The sequence below is a fragment of the Pan paniscus genome, chromosome 8 (assembly GCF_029289425.2).
Source record: "Pan paniscus chromosome 8, NHGRI_mPanPan1-v2.0_pri, whole genome shotgun sequence".
Taxonomy (NCBI): domain Eukaryota; kingdom Metazoa; phylum Chordata; class Mammalia; order Primates; family Hominidae; genus Pan; species Pan paniscus.
Genome location: NC_073257.2, coordinates 126815654 through 126843245, shown reverse-complemented (window position 1 = coordinate 126843245; position 27592 = coordinate 126815654). Strand labels below are relative to the sequence as shown.

Below are 27592 nucleotides of genomic sequence, written 5' to 3'. Positions count from 1 at the left end.
TTGTTCTTCCAGATATCCAGATAGTCTAAAACTACAGCAATTAATATAGTCTGGTGTATATACAAGTATAAACAAACTGATCAATGAAAAAAATAGATTTTTTTTTAAACAATAGCCTAAGTGGGTGCTTGATGTGTAATAAAGGAGAGAACACAAGAGTATTGGGAAAGTGCTGAAGCAACTGGACATCCATGCAGGAAGAAAAGGTGGATTGCAGAGGGAACATGAAAGGCAAAGCAATAACAGCTTCTAGAACATAGGAAAATATCTTCACACTTTTAGAGTCAGAAAAGTTTTCTTAAACAGGACACCAAAAGGACCAACCATAAAGGAGAAGGCCTGATAAGCTGGACTAAATTAAAAATAAGAACTTGTGTTTTTCAAAAGACAAGAGAGGAAAAAGGCAAGCCACAAAGTAAGAGAAAATATCTGCAACACACATAGGCAAAAGAAGAGAACATATCCAGACTATATAAAGAACCTATGCATCCTCGAATGGAAGGTGCTTAATAAAAAACAAAAACTCATACAAATGTATAAGAAAAAGGCAACTCAAAAGGGAAAGAAAAAACAAAAAATGGGTAAGAGACCTGAACAGACAATACAAAAAAGAAGATGGCTAATAAGCCAAAAACACTTAATAAGGTGCCGAATCTCATCAATAATCAAATTAAAACCACAGTGGAATTATCACTACACACTCGCCAGAACAGCCAAAATTAAAAACACTATTAATAGCTAAGTATGTGGGGCAAGTGGAATGCTTATGCACTGCTAGTGGAAATGCAAAGTTTTCCAAGTACAATCACTTTGGACAACTGTTTGACAATTTCCAGTACAGTTAAATATACACCCACTCTATAACCCAGGAACACATGCAGGCACACACGTGCACGCGCACACACACATACATACACACACACACACACACACACACACGACCTATATTCCACTTGGGTATATACCCAAAAGAAATGACGGTAGAAATGTGTCTACCAAAAGGCAGGTATAAAATATACACAGCACTTTATTCACAAAGCCCCAAACTGGGAGAGTATGTGTGTAGTATATTCACACAGTGGCATACTACATAGCAATAAAAAAGTCCAAAATACTCATACATGTACCAACATGGATCTCAAAAATATAATAAGTGGAAGAATTTAGACACAAAAGGACACATAGTGTTTAATTCCATTTATACCAAATTCAAAAACAGGCAAAACTATGCCTTAGTTTTAAAACCATCTCCATAGCATTGGATGTTAGAACAGTAGTTATCTTTGCAAAAGGAGGACAGGGTAATGACAGATAGGGCACAAGTGTGGTTTCTAGAAATCTTCTATTTCTTGACTAACGGTGATAGCTAGCTACAGATATTTGTTTTGTGCAAATTGATAGAGCTGTACCTTTATTTTTTGTTCAGTTTTCTTTACTTGTACAACATTTTATAATGAAAAGTTAAAATGCAAACAGCTTTGTAAGAATTTTTATACCCAGCTACACACTAGTCCAATTATAGCATATACCCTATTGGTTTATATCACAATTTGAAACTAAATTCAACTCTTGAGCTTACTCCAGGATAAGTCTCAGCAGCCAAACCATATACAGTCCAAGAGGAGGCAGTACCATTAGATACAACATCAGCTACGTCCATTTGAGAAGACCTTGGTAACATCTGATCTCAGGACTAAGGGGTGGTGGTGTTTAGAATAAAAGATTAGCATGAGATTCCACTTTTCTTTCTGCCTTTCTTGACTCATGGGAGGGACAGAAAAAACTACTCCCAGTACAGGGACAGTTAGGCCTTCCCGGATGCTTGGTCCACATCTAGCCTGGGAAGCTATGGTCTTAGTGTCCTTAGCTCAGTGGAGAACAGATGAGCACACTGAAGCTGTGTGTCCTCAGAGACACTGGCAATAGTAGCAGACACTTAATACCTAGATGTGGATGAGAAGACAGCAGCAGAAGGCAGGAAGATGCTTTGCCTTTCCCGGCTTATCTGCAGTCATCTTTTCTGAGAATGCCTCTGCTGCCTATCTTTTTTAATTCAAACTCTATATGTCATATATGTCATTCTGTATGCCGTATACCACACCAAAAATACACTACTGAGGACCAAAAGAGACATGGTTTCAGCCCTATGGCTGAAATACACCTGCATGACTATCTGGCAGACATCCTGAAGTCTGACAGTACACAGGACAATTCTTCATTGTGTTCTGCGATCCTCTGTGTTACAGGACATCTGTCATCCCTGGTCTCCACCCACTGAAGGCAGCTGGTGTCACCACCCCACCCAGTCATTGTAACAACTAGAAACACAGTTTTTAATTGACCTGTCAAGAACAACTGATGTTGGCTAAAGTAACTCAGTATGCAGTCAATGGCAAATTAATGTTCTTAAGTCATTTTGTCCTATCTAGACAAATACTATTTTTAACTGTTATTTCAGACAGCTGAAAGCTAGCTCAGAGGAATAAGAAAATGAGTCTCTGGCTTAGACTCAAACATCAAAGCATGTAACAGGGCCTTTCCCTTTGTTCTCTATCATAACACTCTATTATTCCTAAATAGCATTTTTCACTATTTACAATTATGCTGTATGTTTGAGTGCTGATCAGGAGTTCAAGACCAGCCTGGCCAACAAAGTGAAACCCTGCCTCTACTAAAAATGCAAAAAATAGGCAGGCATGGTGGTGCATGCCTGTAGTCCCAGCTACTCAGGAGGCTGAGGCAGAAGAATCACTTGAACCCAGGAAGCAGAGGTTACAGTGAGCCAAGATTGCGCTACTGCACCCCAGCCAAAAGACTTTTAGTCTGCTAATATCTGTGTGCTTACATATGAATGCACCTACTTTATTATAAATTACTTTTATTTCTTACTTATATTCCATTTACTACATCATATTGATTTTTCTCAATGTATAAGTAAATTCAAGTATCTCTGAATTTTATTTCAGGATAGTAAAGAAGGCATTATAAGATATTGGTCATAGGTCTCTGTATTAGGTCTCAGAAGGCTGAGAATATTGGTCAGAGTTCTCCATTAGACAGTAAGTTCCTTAAGGACACAAGCTAGGTCTTACATTTATCTATCTTTCCCTTGGTACCTGCTATAGCAGCTTCAACAAATAAAAAATATTTGTTGATTTACTGAAAGCACACAGAAAAATCATGCCAATCAGCAAAATTCTCTGAGCTCTCATTTTCCGGGACTATAAATACTATTCAATAAACTGTAGGAAGCTCTTCTCTTCACAGCCTGAAAAACGTTCTTAGTTTCTCTATGATTTACTGCATCATTACAATGAGATGATTTAACAAACTGAGCTTTCTTTAAGGTAAGTAAATAAGGTTACAAATTACCTAATACAGCATAGAGCTTTTTAAAATTCTAAAATGCTTAAGAATAGGAAGAAAGGATATGTTTAAGTATTTTTGTCACCCTGGGCCCCTTCCAGCATCCTCAATGAATTACACTATCATGTAACCAATTTTAAAACCCCAAAACCTGGGTCATGGTTGACAACTTCCTCACTATCCTATCCAATTAACTAAAAATCAAGTCTTGCTAATTTTACTTCCTAATCATGGGAAATTTTTCTAATAGGAAAACTCTGTCTCTACCACTGGCACCCTGGTCCAACTTACCATCATCTCTGCTTGGACTACTATAAGAGCCTCATGACTTGTCTATGAGACCTCCAAATTCATACTCCTCCAATCAATCCTCATAATCACACTATGAGGTTGCTATCATTATTGTCATTTTGGAGACGGAAAAACTGCAACATAAAGAGACTAAGAAAATTTCAAATTTACGCAGCTAGATAAGGGCAGAGCTAGAAATTAAACCCAGATTTGTCTACTCTAGTGCGCCTTATATTTTTCACCACGTGGTACCCACCCCCCCAGCCTTAATTATATTACCCCAGGACTACTGTTCTGAATAATAATCATTCTCCTTATTGTGGTTTGGTAAATGGAGTCAGAGATACAGGAGACTTAATTACATAAGTACTTAATGAATACTTTAGTATACTCTGGAAGTCTCTGACGTCCTCCTATTGCCCTATGCCTCCTTAATCTTAAAGTCTTCTGGTTGAAGGTTATAGCTGGCTTTCAGTTAAGTGAGAGTCTGCTATTATTTGCTAATAATAATAATTCCAAGAATATTTCAACATCTGTTTTTGAAAAGCCTTGAAATCAATCAGTAATTTTTCTTTTCATTATGTTGCTTAATTGAGCAAGATACTAAGCTACATATAAATGTTAACCGAATAAATGAAGCTATTATGAACAATAAAAAGGTTGGCCTCACTACTGGGGCAATATGCAGTACGTAATAAGGATAATCAACACAAAAATATAAGGGGGCCAAATGCTGGCTTGCCTATGACTAAGAGATAACACTAAACAAAAAAACAGTCCACAAATTGGTGACATAATGATGCAGGTGAACTGACTTAGAAAACTGCAATTGCTGCATTATAAACAGCATAAGCACTGTGAGAGTTGCTAGGAGACCATTTAATTTATCTGTTCTTCCTTAGGGTAGTGAAAGAAGGGATAGTAGGAAACTTAAGGTGGGCCCCAGTGAGTTCTGGTTTACTTCCAGAGAAATAGCTTGCCCTCTGTCCTCTTTTTACATAGTCCGAAAGCACAAAAACATGACAAGTTTTAAAGTACTAAACCTGGTACATTTATTTCAATAGCTGACAGGTAATATATTTTTTTTTAATGGCAAGACAGATGAAATCTAACAGAGTATCTCTGCTTTGTTTCTCGTTTACTAGGGAAAATAACCTAAATCCTAGCCATACGTGCTTTTGCAAGGAGGTTATTTGGAAGAATAATTCTGAACACTTAAAACATCACTATAGAAAAAGAGGCAATCACAATAAATCTTTATTCAAAAACTCCTATCAAGTAAGCAACAATGTGATAAACAATTTCCAATCTTCTTAGCCCAAAGAAACACACTGAGAATTAAAATGGCTGATAATATCAGAGATTTGTTTTAAAACGCTACCTGCACAGAAACTTTTCCTAAATGTTAGAAAAGAGGCCTACATTAGATGAGCTTCATACCGTAAGGTTTTTCTTCTGTTACCTTCCCCGTAGAATCTAGTGTATCAGTAGCTTTCCCCAGTTCTCCAATGGCAGTATATCTCTAGAGGAAGGGAAACAAGAGAGAAAATGGGCCGTGAGGCAAACAAAAACTGTTATGCATGTCTTGAAGTTTATACAGAATTTCACTACTACTACCAACCTGATACAAAATACAGGCTAAAACAACAGACTGCAATTGTTTTGTTTTTAATATGTGGAAAGCAATTGTGTAAACTGAAGAACATTCACAAATGTCTCACACTAGCCAATATGAGAAAGATAAACCTGATTTTATTGATAATTATGGCTTAATAATTATGACCATTATTATTGTAAGCAAATTTCTCAAACCACCTTTATACTGAGAAGTTTGTTTAAGGAAAATGTTCAAGTCTATCCATGAGTAGAGAGAATGGTACAATAGCCTTGACTCCATGGTCATCATAAGATTCAATAATCTTCCCACATATACAATTAAAATTAATTTTAAATAAGCCAACTTAGTACTTCTTACATGAAATACTAAGACAATTCTTAGTAACTAGGTCATGTATTAAACAAAAGCTAAATCTGTAGAAAAAGAGCAAAACCAGTATAGTCACAGAATTAGTGACTTAACTATTAAATGTGTTTTTTGTTTGTTTGTTTGTTTGTTTGAGATGGAGTTTTGCTCGTTGCCCAGGCTGCAGTGCAGTGGTGCGATCTCGGCTCACTGCAACCTCCGTCCCCCGGGTTCAAGCGATTCTCCTGCCTCACCCTGTGGAGTAGCTGGGATTACAGGCACCCGCCACCACGCCCGGCTAATTTTTTGTATTTTTAGTAGAGATGGGGTTTCACCATGTTGGTCAGGCTGGTCTCGAACTTCTGACCTCAGGTGATCCACCCACCTTGGCCTCCCAAAGCCAAAGTGCTAGGATTACAGGCGTGAGCCACCACGCCCGGCCATGTGTTTTCTTAATAAAGATAAATTACTACTTAAGATCTCAGGAACAAGAATTGTTTCTAAGAACTGATCTTTATTCACAAGTGAAGAATTAGATCATTCTTAGTTACGTGAGGATTGTCTTATTTCTCATCTTAGGACACACTTGTAGTACGTACTCTTTTCACTTTGGTCAAACGCAAATTTTATTTGGGGCATCACATGAAGTAGTGAAAAAAGTGCAAGAACTTTATTTCCCACTGAAAATAATCTGTATTTATGTGAGCAATTTTATAAAAGAAAGCTCAAAGTACTTTGCAGAAATATAAGCTTATTCATGACAAATTTATGAGGCTAGTGAAGGGACCCAAGACAAAAATGAGAAAAATATTAAAACTTCAAAACCTTGTAAGTATGCAGACATTTTATAACAGCTTAAGGCCCTTTGATGAAATCACCTTAATATTATCTAGCTCAGATTTTTAAAAAATAAATATAATACAGAAGGGAATATTCCAACGCATTTCAATTAATTTTTTTAAAGTTTCATAGGTATTGACAAAAATTAGTTTTTTGTAACTAAACACAGTCTCATCACCTGAGACACCCATTCCTGCTTCTATATTTTGGGACAATCAACCTTGATTAAGCATACCACAGGGGGAAGTATGAGAGAAGTACAACAATGGTAACAGCACAGGCTCAGGGTCAACTGGCTGGATTTGAATTCTGACTGTACCACAATTTGTAGACCAAGTTAGTCTTTCCTGCTGGAGCTTAATTTCCTTATCTTAAAATGTGGAAAACAATAATGGCTCATGAGAAGAAGCAAAGAGTTTAGAGTAACAATATCTAGCCCTGGTAAATAACAGATAATAATACCATCATCATCTTTATTTTCTAAGAAAGAAAATATAGAATGATTCGCAGTTAACAGTGGCTAGAGTTGACTCATCTGGTTACAGTCAGCTCCCATAAGGAAAGCAAAGCATCAAAATGCTTTATGATTTTTTTGTCTTTAGAATCTGTTTAGTTGCATAAGAAAACCATGGTGCAATCTTGCAGACTATACCTTGAATGTATCTGCAGTATTCTGCTCTGCAACGAGTTTGAACTAGGAACCTTAACATGTTTCCCAAGTATGCAATGCCCATTCTAGTCTCTGGACTCTTGGTGTTTTGTGCACCTGGGGCACATATGCCACTTCCCTGGCCTTGAACTCCCTCTCTTCTCTAAGGATTAAACCTTATTCAGCTTTCAGAGCCACCCCTTAATCCATCCCAACTTCCATTTACCCACCTCCACAGCATGACTAAGAGTAGGTGCTCGATACAAATTCCATACATAGAAAGAAGGAAGGCATATATCAAATCCACAAATTCGATCATGTTTCTTAAGGACCATGAATGTCCAAAGTATTCTCCTAAGTGCTAGGGAAGGATACACAGATACATAAGATAGATTCCTCTCCCTCTAAGAGGTTACAGTGTAACAGGAAAACTTCAATAAAGACAACTACTGCAGAGAGGACTGGATATAATGGCAACAACAGACATGTCTGGTTTATCTCACTGAGCTCTCATATCACACATATCACACATCTTAGCACATGATGACCTACAGAGATATTCACTGTTTTCCAAGTATACTTTATTGATCCTTACTTTCTGCAAGTATGAACTCTTAGCTAGAGTTTCCCATTGCTCATCTATTGTGTTCTTTCCTAGATAGAAACACAGTAGCAGCTTAATAAAAAGTTGCTGACAGAATGATACACATGCTAGAGAAGTGCCTATGTGTGCAATTCTTCACATTTCACCATAGTTTTGAATATCTAGATTTCATCTGCGAAGTCTCAACCCACTCCAGGGTCTGCAATTATATTGTATGTAGCTACGTGCTGGATTCTTTTTAGGGGAGACAATATCTAAATCAACATTCTCAAATCAAATCAAATCAAAATGTTCTCAAACATTTTGCTTTCAGAACTATACACACTTAAAACTTATTGAGAAACCCTGGCACACATTTTTTAAAAACATGTTATATCTGCCTAGATTTATTGTATTAGAAATTAAAGCTGAAAAATGTTTAAAACTTCCATTAGCCATCAGAGCAATGATGTCATTGCACATCTAGTAATCTCTGAAAAACTCTACCATGTATTTGTGGGATTGCAAGTTAAAAAGGCAAAACTATGAAAATAGTTTCAATTTCAACAGACACCCTGAAAGAGTCTCAGGAGTCCTTAGGCCACACCCTGCGAACCGATGATTGAAATCAGCTGTCTCCTAGCTTTCCCTTGTCCTGGCATCTAGCAATAATTATCCTTCAATTTTATTCAATTATCCACAAACCACTTAGAAAAATTCACCCACACAGTTAAGCCTTCAGCTGAAACAAAGCCTCACGACCAAAAAGATACTGAGATAGAAGAAAAAAGACATGGAGATACACACATTCAACCCTAACATTTTATCTATGGAGTCTAAAATATTTCTTTTCACTGGCTTAAATTCTACGTAGAGTCTGTGCTTTAGAGTTGTTAATTCTCCAAGACGTATACCTGGGAATTGTGAATTCTACTACTGTATTCATTACAATGTAATTCTACTGCAACAAAAGAGAGGTCCTGAAGAACATTCCATTGACCTGTGTACTCTCTGGGACTCATAGTTTCTCACTGGTATTATTCTACTCTCTACTTTACTCATCGTCAAGCTCCCTAAACCCCACAGCAGGTATTAGCTAGACATCTCTAGCAGCAAATCAGCTTCTGTTCTGTTTAGGAGAAAGAAAAATGTTTCTACTACAGAAAGTATACACACAATCATTTCCTTGGATCTCAACTGAGGTGTGATTTTGAAAGCTAGTGATTTAAACCTTCACAAACAAAATAGGGATATTACTGAGGATGAGAAAGAACACTTTTTAAAAAACCTATCAAACCAAAAACATGTGGCTTTGAATGTCTTCATTAAGAAGGAACAGTCCTTTTTTATAGTTCATAAGTATAAGCCCTTTAAAATTTTCAATACAGTATTTATGAAATATATGAAAATTAATAGCGTATATAGAAAAGGTACAAACTGGACTAGCCTCTGGAGAAAACTGATTAGAAATGCTGAAATCTTCAAGAGTTGGCTAAGTTTCATAGGAGCATTACTCAAGCCACACTTTAGAGTTCTCATAACTGGTTAACCTAAAAATGTTACTGTGTTCTTGGGGAAAGTTACTATCCTTTGACCACACCAAGAAGGGGAAACTTCATTCACTCCAATGATGACTTGTTTAACTATTGGAGGGGGATACAAAGTTGCCTTCTGAGGAGATGCTGGCTTTGCCTGCAGGTGCCACTACGGTTTACCTGCACAGAGATATGGAGGTACCTTTATATCTGGACATGCTAGTTAGATTCTTCAGGTTTTCATAACCTTTCCATCTGGTTTCTAAAGCATTTATAAAGTAACCAACTTTGATCAACAATATAGAAAACTAATAAAGACAGCACTCCAAAACCTCATCTGTTTTCTTCTGTTCCTTCTGTCTGTTCCTTCAAAGTACAACATCTGCTATCCAGCTTTTGCTGAATGACTGGCTCAAAGAAAGTGTAATTTAGGGAAGATAGAAGAGGGGCTATTTGCCCTCCTCTAGGTAAGCAACATTTTATACTTAGATCAACTTAGGCCAAAGGAACACATCAGCCTAACCTCTCAGAATTTTACCTAAACTGTATTTTATGTAGCTCCATTTCTACATCTGTTGTAAAACTATTTTTGAAAATCACCATCTATCTGTCATTTAATATCCCTTATTGTCAGAAACCTCTTTCTGGCTTTAATGTCCAAGGAAAGTCTGTCTCTCCCTTAAAGAACTGGCATGCTTTCTCTTTCTGATGAGTGCAATATTTTGCCTACATCACCAGCAATCACAGATAGCCATGAAAAAAAAAATGAAGTTAACTGTATTCAAGAGTTCCAACAGAACTTGCCTGAGTTAAAATTAATTTCAGGTGTCTACAGAACATGTGGCTAGAAAGCTCCAACAGGCCTGGACCTCAAGAGAGAGACTTGGGGATAAGTAAAATACTTGGGAATAGTTAAAACAGTATTTAATGAGCAATTTCCGTACACAAGGCACTGTACAAAAAGTTCACATGCTTTTCACACACATTATACACATAATCCTAAATGATCAGGCAGAGGGAAAAAAAAAAAAGACTTGAGAAATATGATCACTGGCAGAACAAAGCTCACTCCAAGGCAGGAGAGGAAGACAATGAGGAACACAGAGCAGTGGCTCTTTTCTTAACTTTTACCCTGATCTGAATGGGAGGAAATGCAAGAAATGATTTGGGTGGTCTGATTAGTGTCTAGTCTTCATAGATGGAAGCAAAATAATGTGATGGCCTAAAGATTTTACTTAAAAGCCAGAATTTCATCTAGTAAGTGACAGTAGTTGTATGAAGTGGCACCATGTTAAAGAAGATTCTAAGGGTGTTTCTTGATTCAGCAAGAAGAAATGTTAGGCCATGTTCAATTAGCAATATCTCCAATTACGACTGGCTAGGGAGAGAAGGCTGTTCTGTAATATGGCTGTAACAAGAACACTGAATATTTGCCATCCTAGAACTAAATATTTCTACTCTTGACGTAACTCCATCCTACACATACCAGAAGTCTAATTTTTCTAGTTGCACTGTGATGCAAATAAAAATTCATCTGTCAAAATAGGAAGTGAAGAAAAAGTGGACAGTAGATCTGGGCCAAGTTAGGGGGCTGCAGCCACATTTTTTTTTTTTAATGAAATAGAAGGAAAAGTATCAAGAATACATCATACATAGGGTTAGAGTTGGATAAAGTTTGGATGTCTGCCCCCTCCAAATCTCATGTTGAAATATAATCCCCAGTGTTGGAGGTGGGGCATGGTGGGAATTGTCTGGGTTATGAGGGCGGATCCTGCATGAATTGCTTGGTGCCCTCCCTGCAATAATGAGTTCATGCGAGATCTGGCTGTTTAAAAGAGCCTGGCACCTCCACCTCTCTCTCTGTCACTCCCTCTCTCACCATGCGACATGGCCACAAGTGTAAGATTCCAGAGGCCCTCACCAGAAGCAGATACCAGCACCTTGTTTCTTGTACAGACTTCAGAACCATGAGCCAAATGAACCTCTTTTCTTTATAAATTACCCAGCCTCGACTACTCCTTTACAGCAACACAAACAGACTAACACAAAGTTGTTTGATAAAATTTTTCCTTTTCATAAATGTATGTATCTATATGGTCATTACATAAAATATGTTTCTTACTATGGGTCTTAGTCAAAAAAATTATGAAAGTCACTAGATAAGATGATCTCTAAGATTCTTTCTAGTGCTTTTAAAAAAAGAAAAAATATTTATTAACAGTTTTTAACTACTTTTTATTAAAAAATAATCTTCAACATTAAACTCTTAATGATTTAGTTCTTTTAACATGTACATAAAATTAAAAGGATAAGAAATATAAATAGCTAACAAGACAACGATGCCTATTTTTGAAATACCTAAGAACTAGGTTTCTGTAACAAGACGTGCCTGTGGTATTCTATTTATGTTACAGTCATTTTGAGGATCAGTGATTTCACTGTATGACATTCAGCTTTCGTAGCTGAACAGCAAATTGGCTGTTACAAAATTTATACGAGTCAATGATGTATTTACATTTTCAGTCATAATATTTCTGAAAATATGCCTGAAATTTACAAGTAAAATCTTTCAGTAATATATAGTGTGCTGTGTTTGTGGTTTGGGGGAGGAGGGGTGAACAATGAATATCTCAATGAACTCAACATATTTTATCTTGGTAAAAAAACCCAAACAAATTCCTTAATGTAAATATATCTTTTTTATTATTAACATAAAAGTGACTTGTTTATTGTATAGATTTTAGAAAATACCAAATAATGTGAAAAAAAAATCATCCATAATTCCATATTAAAGTAAACATTGTTCATCTTTGGGAGTTCAGAAACAAATATTAAACAACCGGCAAAAACCAGTATCAGAAACAGATTCTAAACTCTATGTGTCAGTAAGCACAGTATAAAAATTTACTGAGAAACTGTCAAACACCTTCATTCTAATGCAATTTTTATACTCTGTAATTTTTCAACACCAATATTTTGAAGATTACAGAGCAAGCCACACTGAAGTTTTTCATTTATCAGAGGCACTAAGATTCCTTCCAATTGAATGGCACAGATTTTTATGCCAGTTGATAACCAAAATGAGATATCACATGCAATATGTTCTCCGGGGCTTTTTAAAATCTATCAATCAATCAATCAATCAATCAATGTATCTATGTATCTATCTATCTACCTACCTACCTATCTACCTATCTACCTACCTACCTACCTTACTTATTATTTATTGAGATGGAGTCGTCTCACTCTGTCACCCACGCTGGCGTGCAGTGGCGTGATCTTGGCTCACTGCAACCTCCACCTCCTGGGTTCAAGTGATTCTCCTGCCTCAGCCTACCGAGTAGCTGGTATTAAAGGAGTATAGCACCACGCCTGGATACTTTTTTTGGTATTTTTAACAGAGACGGGTTTCACCATGTTGGCCAGGCTGGTCTCGAAATCCTGACCTCAAGTGATCTGCCCGCCTCGGCCTTCCAAAGTGTTAGGATTACAGGCATGAGACACCATGCTCGGTCAGGGCTTTTATTTTAATACTTAAACCACTACTACGTCAAGTGTTTTCCACAGGCCAGTATCTATAATAAGTTCAGAAAATGAGATTGCGTAGAAACTTATTTAGCAATTTTACATTGCCGTATTTTAATTATATTTTACAAAAGTCATCAATCAGTCTGCAATGAACTGGAAATTGTTTTTTAAATGGTCTTTGACTACAGATTTTTTTAAAGAAACAAAAATCATTTTATCAACAATTTATATCACATTTAGAGCAAGAGTTTTAAAACAAAGTTTATTCCAGGAACATAATGAAATTTTTCACTACCTCTTGGCATACTAAGCTTCCTTCCACGTGCATTTTCATTGACCCTTAGTCCCAGCACTTATAACCAGCACCTAATTACTCATTAGGATACAGATATTACTCTCTCTTTGAGAGGTGGAAGAGACACCTTCTACCAGCAGTTCACAGCTTTCCAGCCTCTCCTGCCTCCAAATAACCCCTTCTCTCTTCTATCAAGTGCCTGGAAAAGTGCTTTTGGATCTATTCAAGGTTACTGTCATATATGAACATACTTTATCATCTTAAAGAGGCCCTACTCTTTTCTTTAATAAACATTTATAACCATTGAACAAAGCATATTTTTGCTCAAAGGGCACAGTTTACAAAATGGTATTGTTTCTATAAAAATTCCAAGGTTTAAAAAGTCTGTCACTAGAGTTTATGACCTCTAAGTCCCAATCATCTAAGAAATGTGATGTTTTAAAAGTCTAAATATAATTTTGTTAAATGATGAGCACTGTAGCATTGTTTCTTTAAGTCTAATTGGTTTTTCAATTAAGAATTTCCAATTTTCAGTCTTGATATTTTCAATCTCAGATATGTTTATAGACATAATTAATACTCAGGAATGATACCCATTCATGCAGTTTACTCAGTTTATTTTTTATTTGATAAAAATCCAATACATGTAGATCATTAAGAACATTAAAGAAAAATAGAACTATTTCAGTATTCTTACCTTGGACCCTGACAACATACTGGTCAACATTTTTGTTCCGCTTCCAATTCCAACAACTACAAATCAAAGAAAGAAATATTATGACACTCTGTTCTGAAAACTAGGTTTTTAAAATAGCTATATTTTTTGGTCATAATTTCCCAGCTTAGGTAATGTGAAGTGGGAAAGAACAGATATTTAGCAAAATGTTAGGGCTCCTATTACTCCAAACAGTTGAACTTGTCATGCAACTAAGAAATTCTAAAGAAGGGACGAGAGAAGACCTTTCTCCCCATTCTCAAAGTATTAAACTCAGTAGAAACCTTAACCCAGCCAATTAGACAATGAAGCCTTAGAACAATCTCAAAGGACGCACTGGAATTTTATATTGGCACCAGTGAAAAACACACGGCACAATTAACCATGTTCAAGTGGGTATGATAAAGTCTTTTGACAGAATTCATTATTAAACAAAGCAAAAGCCATTATCACAGCTAATGAACCATTTAAAGATGATTAGCACCCAGCAGTATATACAATCAAGAAAAGAGAAACATAACAAATCAGTCTAACACAAAGAATACAAGGTAAAATGAAGGCTGAAGAATGTATTTACAGAGCCCAAAGTACAACAATGGCCTACCTTTCTCTTAAATTTCAAATATTATTCATACGTCAACACATTTCACTTGGTGAGGGTGAGAGGATTTAGTCACTTCTCTATTTGTTAAGAAGCCACATTTTTGTAAGTATAGAAATATTTGTCATCAACAGATACAACTGTGCATAAGAACACAATACAACCACCACAATTCAGAATTATAAGAGCAAACAAGGACTACTGATTGGCAAACTGGAAAAAATATCTCCAATATTTACAGCAAATATCATTCAGTGAGTTTACCATGTATCAGATTCTACTCTAAATGCTCTCCTTTCATTATCCCATTTAATCCTTATAACAACTTTAAAAGGCCAGGTGTGTTGGCTCACGCCTGTAATCCCAGCATTTTGGGAGGTTGAGGTGGGCGGATCACCTGAGGTCAGGAGTTCAAGACCCGTCTCTACTAAAAATACAAAATTAGCCAGGTATGGTGGCGCATGCCTGTAATCCCAGCTACTTGGGAGGCTAAGGCAGGAGAATCGCTTGAACCCAAGAGGCAGGGGTTGCAGTGAGCCAAGATCATACCATTGCACTCCAGCCTGGGTGACAAGAGCAAAATTCTGTCTCAAAAACAAAACAAACAAACAAAAAAACTTTAAAAGATAGTATAATTACCCCTGTTGATAGATGAGGAAACAGGAATAAGAGACTAAGAACTTTGTCCAGCATCTCACAACCAGTACCCGGTAGAGTTAAGATTCAAACCAAATGGTCTAAGAACAGACCCCCCTTCCTTTCCATTCCCTCTGCCACCTTAACTCACCTAGGCTTTCTTCTCACTGCAACCAGCCTACATCCCTGCAAACCTGACGGTTCTACATCCTATCCCTTCCTCTTCCAATTCATACCACTTCATAACCATTTCTGAAACCCTATTTGTCACATTACAAAGCCCCCCAAACAATCCTTAGTAGGGTCCCAGTGCCTACAGCACCGACTCCTTATTAAAGTATTCAAAGTCAATCCTTTGAAGCCCAGCTCAAGCCCCAACTCGTTTATAAAGTCTATTCCAACCTCCTCAAAACTTCTATGACACTCATCTGTATTGATCCTTCTAAGTCATATAGTTCAAGGTCTAAGATCAAAAACAGTCTGTCCTCAGTAATCCTCTGAAGAGCATAATACTCTTCAAATGACAGAACTTGTAGATACTGCTGCTGATGAGGCAAACAGGAAAGATTCAATGCGACTCGATTCCATTCAAATAAATCTCCAATCAATTTTTTTTGAACAACTACTATGCACATAATCCCAAGAGGAATACTTCCAATGGAAAAACAAAGAAACCTGTGACACATTTCCTAACTTTGAAACAGCTTATAATCTCATCAGGAAAATAAAATACAGAAAAATCACAGTGCTCAAGAAATGTTGCCTAATGAGTGAATAATGCTAAATAACAATATGATAGTATAAGACTAAGTGTCAAATGAACAGAGAGAGAACCGCTGCCAAAGCAGGACAAAGGTGGGAGCATCCTAAACGGCTAAAGAGGCCGGAGAATGCTTCATTCAAGCATTTCGGAGTTTGTATTAGGCCTTTGAAGGATGTATAGGGAACACAACAGAGAGAAGAGAAGCATGTTCTAAAAAAGAAAATAATTGCACAAACTCTCAGATACAAGGATGAGAACAGTAGGTTTATCAACTGAACACAGGGTGTCTTAGAAGCAGGCTGACATGTTTGACTTTAACATGGCTGAAGTACTGAACTCATGATGGTTTCTGAGCTAGTTTAGTGACCCAAAAGGATAAAATTTAAAAGAAGCCATCTTAGAGTTACCCAGCTTAATCCTCTCATTTTATACCTAAGAATAACCAAGTGCCATTGAAGTGAGGTGATTAGTGAAAGCAGATTTTTAGGAAGACTAATATGGTGGTGGCATATAGAAAAATTATCTGGAGTTGGAACCTAGCCAACCAGCAGCTTTTCATTCACAGGTTAGTTTCCCGGACAGAATTTTTACTCGGCATTTTTTCCCTTCAATCATTCAAAATTGTATCCAGTACTTATTGTGTAGGTACAGAAATAAATAAGACCTGGCTTCAGCTGTGATTTAACAATATAATAGGGAGACAGATATTAACAAAAACTAAGAGAACAAAATGAAATTTTACATTAGCAGTATAGAAGAGCAGCAGGCAGGCTTCAAAGGTAGGAAATGGCATTTCAGCTGAACCTGGAAAGGTCAGTAGGACTTCTACAACCAAAGGTGCTGAGAGAGATGAGCAGCTTATAAAAGAAAAACATGAGCAAAGGCACCACGTTTGAAAAGGTGTGGAGAATGTAGAGAGTAGATGAATAACGGGGTTTTCCATGCACTGTTGCACAATTACTACTCTCCTACTCTATCTCCCAAGTGTTCTGTGCTCACTCAAATGTCTTTTCCGTTAAAAAAACAAAAACAAAAATAACTATCTCCAAACTTATCCAATGTCCTAGTATCCCATTCTCAAATCAAAAAGATAGAATTTGTTTATGATGAGAGTCTCTTTAGGACAGGCATGGACTCTATACATGTATTTCCAGCTTTCTGTAGGATCATCTTACAAGACCTGTATCTTTCCAATCGTAGGAATCTATTTTAAGAATCTGAAACATCTGGCTGATACAGATGTGTGGGTAAAAACTAAAAACAAAACAAACAAAAAGTTCTATCTATAAAGACATCTCTCACAAAATCAGTTCTGACAAAACTCTGGTGATAACCTCAGTGACCTCAAATAGGGAAATGGTTAATAAATGGTATTTTAGCCATATGACGGAACATTTTATAGCCATTAAAAATAAAGTTTACAAAGAGCTTATCAACATGAACAATGTTTATGTTACAATGTTAAGTTTAAAAAAATGGATATGTAAGTATACACAGTGAAGTAGATCTCAACTTTAAAAATCTGCAGACAAAAAGCTACAAGGAAATATGGCAAAAATGTTAACTGACTATTGATGAAAGGTGGAAAATGGATAATTTATTTTCAACTTTCTTGTATTTTCTAAATTTTCTCACTGTTTCTATAACCTCTAAAGTTAAAAAAAATTTTTTTGAAATGGTATATAGAAATTTTATTTACATTTTAAGTGATTTATGATAAATAGGTGTATTCCTTTCCTATTGCTACTGTAACAAATTACCAATCTGTCTTAAAACAATACAAACTTTTTATCATATAGTTGGGGAGGTCAGAAGCCTGAAACAGGTTTAACTAGGCTTAAAATCAAAGGGTTGGCTTGACCGTGTTCTTCTTTGGAGGTGCTAGGGGAGAATCCTTCACTAGAGCCTCCGTAGAGGACCTTTTATTTTTGCCTCCTCCAGCTTTTACAGGCTGCCCCCATTCTTTGGCTTGTGATCCCCTTCACTCTTCAAAGCCAGCAACCACATTACTCCAACCTCTGCTTCCACTGCCACATCTCCTCTGACTCTCTCTTCTGCCTCCTCTTCCACTTTTAAAGAATATTATGATTACATTGGGTCCACTTGGAAATTCCAGGATAATCTATCTTAAAGTCAGCTGATTAGCAACATCAATTCCATCTACAACCCTAATGTTCCTTGTGATGTAACCTAATATATTCACAGGTTATGGAAATTAGGACACAGACACCTTTAGAGAGCCATTATTTTGCCTACCACGTATTTTTGAGAAACTTGTGAACCCTCTAGCAATTATGCTATAGAATTATAAACCTGAATTTCAGGTTATAATCTTAAATTGTCAGCTAAATTCTTAATCTGCACCATTAATATTGCAAAAAAAAAATGTTGAAAGTAAAAGTATATTTTTTTCGCACAGGTCCAGTTTTAGTTTTTTTTGTTTGTTTGTTTTTTTCAAAAAAGACCTTTTGGCCGGGCATGGTGGCTCACACCTGTAATCCCAGCACTTTGGGAGGCAGAGGTGGGCAGATCACTTGAGATCAGGAGTCGAACACCACCCTGGTCAACATGATGAAACCCTGACTCTACTAAAAATACAAAAATTAGCAGGGCATGGTGGCGGTCGCCTATAATCCCAGCTAGTCAGGAGGCTGAAGCAGGAGAATCAGTTGAATTTGGGAGGTGGAGGTTGCAGTGAGCTGAGATCACGCCACCGCACTCAAGCCTGGACAACAAGAGCAAGACTCATCTCAAAAAAATAAATAAATAAAAATAAAAAAGACCTGTATACAGCACTTCACAGGATAAAGTATATATCTATATACTATAGGTATTTTGTAAAATATTTTTGAAAACCTTTTGACTTAGTTTTGGTAGACATTATCCTCTTTTAAGAGATGAAGACACGTTCAGTGAAGTTACGAGATTTTCTTAGGATGTATACAGTTAGTAACTAAAGCAGCCAGTAGCCAGTGTACAAACCGAAGTATGATTAGAGTTCAGTGTTTATTTTATCACACAATCAAAAATCGACTTCTCATAAGTTTCCAGAACTGCTAACTTGGACAACAAACATCCCTTACTCTGTGACTAAACACCTACAATTTTTTAAACTTTCTCTCTCCTCGGAAATCACATGCATTAAAAGAAAAATTAATACATCTGACATATGAACATATTATATCATCATAAAAGTCCCTGTGTGATCAAATATAAATTGAGCCTCCAACCAGAAAACTGTTTCCAATACAATTTCTTCCATGCATACAAATCTCAGCCCCTTCATAATACTAAAATGGAAGCTTCAACAAGATCCCTTAGGCCAAGAGTGTCCAATCTTTTGGCTTCCCTGGGTCACAATGAAAGAAGAATTGTCTTGGGCCACACACATAATACACTAACGGTAGCTGATGAGCTTAAAAAAAATAAAAATCACAAAAAAACTCATGATGTTTCAAGAAAGTTTACAGATTTGTGTAGGGCTGCATTCAAAGCTGCCCTAGGCCACGTGCAGCCCACAGGCCAAAGGTTGGACAAGCTAGCCTTAGGTTCAGGGTAATAACTAAACTTTCATTCACTGCCTTGAATATCACTATTTTCTGCATGCCAATGAAGAACCGCCACCCAAAATTAATAGAATTGATCTATTCGTAAACAAGCAACTGATCTTATCCTCTCTTTCCTTGTATTTGTGGTGCCATGCCTGGAAAACAGTAAAGCAGAAGGGTTAGAAACAAAGGCTTCAACTCAAAGGCCAACTCTAATCAACTGGTATAGGCTACTGAAGTGCTAAGCTGGTAAGAATCATGAAGCCCTAATTTCTGCCAAGAGCACAGGGCATGAGGAACAAAAGCAGGAGCACCAGGTATCTGCCATCCACAATAGGGCAGATGCTTTGGAACTGAGCAGATCTGGGCTCAAATCCTGACTTTGTCACTCACTAATTCTATGACAGTGAACATGTTACTTTATCTCTCAGGGTCTTCCTTTCTTCTTCTGTAAAATGGGGATAGTAATAACCTCTCTTATAGGTTACAATGAGAATTAAACTATAGAACTTATGAATACCCAAAACTGAAGACCTTATATACAGTAAATGCTCAATAAATGCTTGTTATTATTAACTGGGGTTTTTGTTTTGTTGTGCTTGTTTTTTTGGAGTGCAGTGGTGCAACCACAGATCACTGCAGCCTCAACTTCCCAGGCTCCAGTGATCCTCCCACCTCAGCCTCCCAAGTAGCTGGGACTATAGGTATGTGTCACCACACCCAGCTAATTTTTTAATTTTTTATAGATATGGGGTTTCGCCACATTGTCTAAGCTGGTCTTGGACTCTTGGGCTCAAGCAATCCACCTACCTCGGCCTCCCAAAGTACTGGGATTATAGGCATGAGTCACTGTGCCCAGCTTGATTTTTTTCTATTTTATGTTTGTTTATTTATTTATTGAGACAAGAGTTTCGCTCTTGTTGCCCAGGCTGGAGTGCAGTGGCGCGACCTCAGATCACTGCAACCTCTGTCTCCTGGGTTCAAGTGATTCTCCTGCCTCAGCCTCCCGAGTAGCTGGCATTACAGGCACATGCCACCATGCCCGGCTAATTTTTGTATTTTTAGTAGAGACAGGGTCTCACCATGTTGGCCAGATTGGTCTCAAACTGATTTTTTCTATTTTAACCTCAAGTAAAAATATTATTGCCAACATAAATCTATAATTTTAGAAAATACAAAATCATACAGTATATAATGTTCTTGAAGCATACCATTTTCTTCACCGATTTTATTCTTTTAAATAAGCGCTCATTTACTTTGGATAGCTTAGATCAAGGTTTGCTGTTGTTTCTTTGTACCTAATTTTTGCTCTAAATGAAACTGAATAAAATATAAAATACCAGAGCATGTAAAAAGATAAGTATTGTTCCATAAGTTTGTTTCTCATATGTGGGGAAGGGGGCACTGAGAGGGATCCCAATGTATGTAGGTAGTTCTGTGACTAAGGATGCAGTTACAGAGTAAAATATACCCTAGCCTGTGTATACACACTTTAGCAGTCCATTAAGTTGGACTTCAGAATCTCTACCAAGTGCAAAAAAAAAAAAAAAAAAATGGAATAAAAAAGGATAAAATATTTTTATTCCCTTCGATCAATTCTACCAATTTTCCTTCACAAGCAATAAAACGGTCAACTAATACATCTCCAGCAGAAAATGACTTACTCTCAAGCTTCCCCTTCTCAAGAGAGTTGATCTCAGAGATTAGATTAGAGATAGGCAGACAAACAGAGCCTTTTACCTTGTCAGGAATCCCCAAGACCAGCCCACATTCGAAGATTGATATATAGCTCAGAATTTTACAGTGATGTAGTAAGAATACACAGCTGGACCGTAAGAGAAAAAGACACAGAGAAATCTGGGCGCAAGCTTCCTTATCCTCTCTCCCTCCTGTGAGGGGATGCTCAAGCGTGCTGCTTTCTCCAACAACAAAAAAAGCGGTAACACATGTGCAATGTTTCTCTCAGGGAAGCTCATTAGAAACTCAGTGCCCAAAGCTGTGTTTTGTTTTGTTTTGTTTTGAGACAGTCTCCCTCTGTCGCCCAGGCTGGAGTGCAGTGGTGCGATCTCGGCTCACTGAACACTCTGCCTCCCAGGTTCAAGCGATTCTTCTGCCTCAGCCTCCCAAGTAGCTGGGATTACAGGCACATGCCACCACACCCAGCCAATTTTTGTATTTTTAGAAGAGACAGGGTTTCACCATGTTGGTCAGGCTGGTCTCGAATTCCTGACCTCGTGATCCACGTGCCTCAGCCTCCCAAAGTGCTGATTACAGGCATGAGCCACTGCACCCGGCCCCAGTGCCCAAAGCTTTTATTGGGGATTTGACAGGATGATCACTCAGGCACCCTCTGCCTTAGCAGTGGAACAAAATTCCAGATTCCTAGAAGGAAAGCTGGTGTTCTCAGAACATCTGAGGCACAGCCAACCAGCCTTATCAGACAGAGAAGGGTGGGAACACTCCCAAAATCCAAGTTCCCAGATACCAGCCAAGGGCAAGCTGTCCAAGCAAGCCTTTCTAAAGATAGTAATTTCAGGCCTGCTATGTTAACTCTTTTCTGCACAGAGAGAAACCTTTTTTCAAAGTCCCATCCACACATAAAAGTAGCTATTTCTAACAGCCTTGTAGGCCTTGTACCATTTAAGGGCTTCTTTAAAAGATGGCACTATATATATCCAGTAGATCTGAAACATTCCAAAATGACTGAAAAATAGAAGGCTTTAGTCAATCTATCTGTTCTCAACCAGTGTTTCTTTCTGATATTAAGTGACAGTGGACACTTAACTGCCTTTCATATCTCTTACCCAGAACTCCTCGGGCTGCGCTGTCTAGAGTCCCTCCATGCCCAATTTTCAAAGTCTGCTTTTTCCTCTTGGTCCATTCTGGAGAAGGCATTCCAGCTTCTATGAGAGAAATGGGGATGAAAAAAGGTGATCACCAAGACAAATGAAGTAGGATCTTCATAAACTTGGGAGGAAGAGGGGATGGCATTTTCAAAACAAACAGAAAGTATTATACAAACTTTACATGTTAAGAGACTATGACCTCATTACTAGCAAAGAAAAGATTTTAAAATGGACATTCCCTAAATTATAAAGAAAGAGTATTCCAAAATTAGCTATCAAGACAGTAGAATTCATTCTCTAAGAGAAAAACGGCATTTTTAAAAGGTGGGTAAATATCCAAGCTAACCCGCAAAAATCTAGTAAATTCTTGGTAGTGGTGGGCTGTTAGATAGAGAACCATGAAAAGAAGTTAATTTTTATATAGAAAGATACTTTTAAAAGTCCTCAATTTTCATTTCTGAATCTCTTCCATGGTCTTTGCTGCTATCTCCAGCTACCTAACATTGCGAGTACATCTCATGCAGGGCTACTTCTAAATACACTAAATTCCCAAACTCCCTGCATTCGCTGTCTCCTTCTCCTAACCAAAATTTTCAATTCATTAAAGAAGCAAATCTAGGCCGGGTGCTGTGGCTCACACCTGTAATCCCAGCACTTTGGGAGGCCGAAGCGGGCGGATCACGAGGTCAGGAGATTGAGACCATCCTGGCTAACATGGTGAAACACCGTCTCTACTAAAAATACAAAAAATTAGCCGGACGTGGTGGCGGGTGCCTGTAGTGCCAGCTACTCAGGAGGCTGAGGCAGGAGAATGGCGTGAACCTGGGAGGCGGAGTTTGCAGTGAGCCAAGATCACGCCACTGCACTCTAGCCTGGGTGATAGAGCAAGACTCCGTCTCAAAAATAAATAAATAAACAAAGGAAGCGAATCTCAACAAAACGTTATGTGGAAAGCAGCTAAGATTAAGTTGCACCTTAACTTCCTAAGCATTTAGATTTTTAAAAAGAGGATGCCAGCCCGGCTTATCTCATATTCCTGTTGTAAACATAAAGTGAGCCGGGCACAGTGGCTCATGCCTGTAATCCCAGCACTTTGGGAGGCCGAGATGGGTGGATCACTTGAACCTGGAAGTTTGAGACCACCCTGGGCAACACAGGGAAACCCTGTCTCTACCCAAAATAAAATACAAAAATTAGGTGGGCATGGTGGTGTGCACCTATAGTCCTTGCTACCGGGGAGGCTTAGGTGAGAGGACTGCTTGAGCTCAGGAGGCAGAGGTTGCAGTAAGCCAAGATTGTGCCACTGTATTCCAGCCTGGGCAACAGAGTGAGATCCTGTCCTGTTTAAAAAAAAAAAAAAAAGATAATGCAAAATATCTTTTGGGGAGACAGAGCCAGTGCTTCCTTCTGGATAAATATAAATTGTTTTTGATGATGGCATATAACATACTGAGAGAGTATTGGCTATTAGACTTCAAGTGAGAAAGAAGAGAAAAGCAGGAACTGCTATATTGATCTATACCTGCCCCCAAGCCCATCAAACCTTCCTTATCAAAACTGACACTGAGCAGAAAGAAAATAAAGCAAAGAAAACGAAACGAGTGGACAGAGAAGGGAGGAGGGAAAACAAAGCAACAGTGGAAATGCAGAAGCCAGATTAAATGGCCAAAAGGATATGCTGGGTGGCTCAGCCTCCCAACAAAATTACCACTCTACTGAGTCAGAACCATGGTCTCTGGAACACCCTGGCGTCATTCCCTAATTATGACATCATCATACTTAGAAGGGTATGGTTGTCTGCTTTGACATAAACTTCTAAGGCCAGACCTCAGTTTCAAACCCTTGATCTGTCACTTGCAATCCATCATGGATCTCTCACTCATAAATTAACAGAAACCTTTTGGGGAACTCTTTATATTTTCAACTTGACACCCCTTGGAGTAAGAAGGCCCCATAAATATACCATCTTCCCTTTGTGCCCAAATATACCTCCTTCTAACTTACAGACATACTGCCTCTACTATATAAAGTGGGGAATTTGGTTCACCCCACTGAACTAAGTATTCGTGGATTTTTATTATTTTCTAGCTATAAAATTCTGGTACACTTAGGGCTTTGAAGGATCCCAACAGACAAAGAGTAGAGATTGTAGCATAATAGGAATCAATGCAAAGAAAGACAAGGAATGGTATTAGAGGACACAACCACTGATCATGGTTGTCAAACATGGCATTAGAATGTAGGTATCTTTAAGAACCTTCCCAAGGCCGGGAGTGGTGGCTCATGCCTGTAATCCCAGCATTTTGGAAGGCTGAGGCGGGCAGATCACCTGAGGTCGGGAGTTCGAGACCAGCCTGACTAACATGGAGAAACCCCGTCTCTATCAAAAATACAAAATTAGCCGGGCATTGGGGGGTGCATGCCTGTAATCCCAGCTACTTGGGAGGCTGAGGCAGGAGAATCACTTGAACCCGGGAGGCGAAGGTTGCAGTGAGCCGAGATCTTGCCGTTGCACTCCAGCCTGGGCAACAACAGCGAAACTCCATCTCAAAAAAAAAAAAAAAAAAAAAAAACTTCCCAAGCAATTCTGACAGCCAATTACAATGACATTTGGAAAGCCCTAGCCTAACTAACATAAATACAGAATAGGCCAATCACAAGCAATATAGAAATCGAGGATAATGAGAATGTCTCTAGCTAAAGGTTCTAGCCTAGCAAGAGCCTTGAAACATTTTAACCAAGATTCAACAAGAAACTTCAGTTCTTAGAGGCAGATTAGCCAGAAGGCCAGAATATGGCTTTGTCAGAAACTTGTCTGAAAGAATGGTAATCATTACCTTAAGGATAAAAAAAAAAAAAAAAAAGAAACCCAGAGTTTAGCTAACAAATCAGGAAAGCAGTAGTTCTATGAAGGAAAACTAAAAAACTATGATGATACCACAATACATATCCTTGATGCAATTCCTCACTTTGACGTCCTCTGTATGACCCATACTTTCAGGCAACAAAGCAAAACTTTAATAAAAGAACGAGTAGTCGTGATACTGGAATTAAACATCTGCAGGAGTGTACCTATTTGCCCATAAACACTTAAATCTGTACTGTCAGTTATAATTCCCATCAGAATAATTTGTTTTTGCACTTCTTTAAAGTGTAAAGTTTTCCATGGGACACTAAACAATGTAAGAAAGTACCTGTACTGGTTTAATGGCGAGACAGAATACGGCCAAACTCTGGAGGGCCTTGAATAACTTAGCTAACTAGTTTTACCACCACAAGGTGCAGAAATTACTAGGCTATCAGCTCAGTTAAGGTAAGAGAGTTATCTTTCATCTTCAAGTCTCTATAGGCTAGCACAAACCTGGCTTATTGTATATGTCCAATGAACTTAAGGATCCTGGATGCTTTATGTGTGAAATCATCCGAGCTGATTAACGGGGTGATTCTTTAGGCTTTTCTAGTATTTTCCCAGTGTACGTGAATAAACGAATCAATGAAATGAACACTCTCAGCTTAGTGGCCAAGTTATATTTAGTGTTCCTCAAATGTGGTCCATAAACTACTTACACTGGAATCACCTGGAGCAACTATTTAGAATTGCAGTTTCCTAAAAATACCCCGAACTCTCCGAATCACAATCTCGGACAGGGCAGGGATTAGGAATCTGTATTTGTACAAGAGACTCTAAGTAATTGTTAGGCCCATTAAAATGTGAAAACGACTATATTAAGTCTCGGTTAACGAAGTATATCTGCATTTCCAATACATTTTGAGGAATGCAACTTTAGGGGTGCAGAGCCAGTACTTCCTTTTGGGGTTCATCCACATGAACCCAACAAAAGCCTCCTGAGGGATCGATCAGATTACAGAAAACAGGTCTGCACGCCCAAGGGCTGGGTTTTATTGTGTAAGTACGGGTTTTTTTTCTCCCGTTGAGAACTACAACTGCCAAGTAGGCTACAAGAGTTCGTGCCAGGGCAAGTCCAAGCCCGAGATGCCCGAGATTCCTGTCCAGAGCTAATTCAATGGTCATTCTCCCTTTCCCCTCCTTTTGTCTCTTGAATCACGAGCGTCGCAAAAAGCCTAATGTGCTTCCCCTCTCGCAGCGACCGCCTCAGCCTGGTCCCCACCCGGGCTGCAGTACCTGCCAGCAGCTTCTCCTTCAACCGATTCAGCAGCTCGGCTGAAGTGGGCCCTTTGGGCTTGTGCACGGCGAACACGCCGCTCAAGGACAGCAGCTTGGTAGCTAAAGCGGCCTTGGAGACCCTGGCTTCGGATCCGGTCCTGGCCGCGGCCGCAACCACCGCGGCTGCAGCCCTTGCTGACGGGGTCGCAGCCATTGCTGCGACCGTTCCTGCAGTTTCAAGGACAGGGGATGTGTCTGTTTTCAAAGACGGCGAAGACACCACCGCCGCCTCAGAAGCGGCCATACTTTTCTAGCCCAGACCTGTTCCATCGTGGAGGTGCACGCTGATGATGCAACAAGAGTGCGCCTGACAGGACCCTCTTCCTCATACCGCGAAGCTGCGCAGAACGGAGAGGTCGCAAGGACTTGTGGGAATTGTAGTCCATGGCCTTCCCATATAGACCAAGAGCTTGCTGTGCCCTTGTACTTTAAATAGAAAATTTTAAATGTTGACTTTTCCTGAGGCTTGTGAAGATCCATGGCTTCCTGGGCTCACTGCTTCATTGATTGTATTGTGCTCTTACATTCAGGTTCAGAATTAGAAGACATCCAAATGTGAGCTCTATTAGAGCAAGGAACTTATGTACCACGTTAACTGAGACATTCCCAAATGCCTCACATGTTGTAGGCACTTAAATAAATATTTGAAAACGTATAAATATGAATTCTTCAAATTCCCCGAAGAAACCAAGCCAATGGTAAATTACTTGGGCTTATTCTGATGCTCTTCATGCACTCCTGTTCACCCTCCCCAAACCTCCACTGCCCCCACTACAATTTTTAATAATTCTGATTTTGAATATCAGCTCTTCTGTGGGTTGAATTCCTTACTACACATTGCTTAGATATCAAAAGGCATTCTTGCAATTCATAAACTTTAAACTACTTTCCATTCGAGACCTTCTCCCTAAAAGTTATTCACTCCCTAACAAGATTGAGGAATATTGTTTTGATTCCAGCACAAGGCAGAGTGGAGAACAACTACTTCTGCACCAGATACATTAAATGCTATCATAACTATTGTGAGACAGATAAAGTTTGCCCTCATTGTTTTTTAGGTTTCTTTACAACCACTCTTTGTCCTCATCATACTCTTGGACTTTAATATCTAGTATTTTAGTGATGCCCCTTAGCTGCTCACAATCACCAGTTATGGGGTCCCATTTGAACTTGCACCCATTCGTGCAACGGACACATGGCAGAACAATTTATTAAAAGGCAAAAAAAATCTTTGAGGGAGTTTTTTC

At 38.5% G+C, this 27592-nt stretch overlaps 1 protein-coding gene across 1 annotated transcript in view; it reads right to left on the bottom strand.

Annotated features, from left to right (window-relative positions):
• Positions 1 to 26694, bottom strand: part of TRUB1 (TruB pseudouridine synthase family member 1) — a 39484-nt gene extending 12790 nt beyond the window's left edge. Inside the window, exons 1-4 of the mRNA XM_003825613.5 lie at positions 26304 to 26694; positions 22118 to 22216; positions 13748 to 13803; positions 5098 to 5179 (exon numbers count right to left, since the gene is read on the bottom strand). Of these exons, the coding sequence (XP_003825661.1) occupies positions 5098 to 5179; positions 13748 to 13803; positions 22118 to 22216; positions 26304 to 26589 (523 nt within the window). The 5' untranslated portion in view covers positions 26590 to 26694. The remainder of the gene's footprint in view (positions 1 to 5097; positions 5180 to 13747; positions 13804 to 22117; positions 22217 to 26303) is intronic.
• Positions 26695 to 27592: the final 898 nt, after the last annotated feature.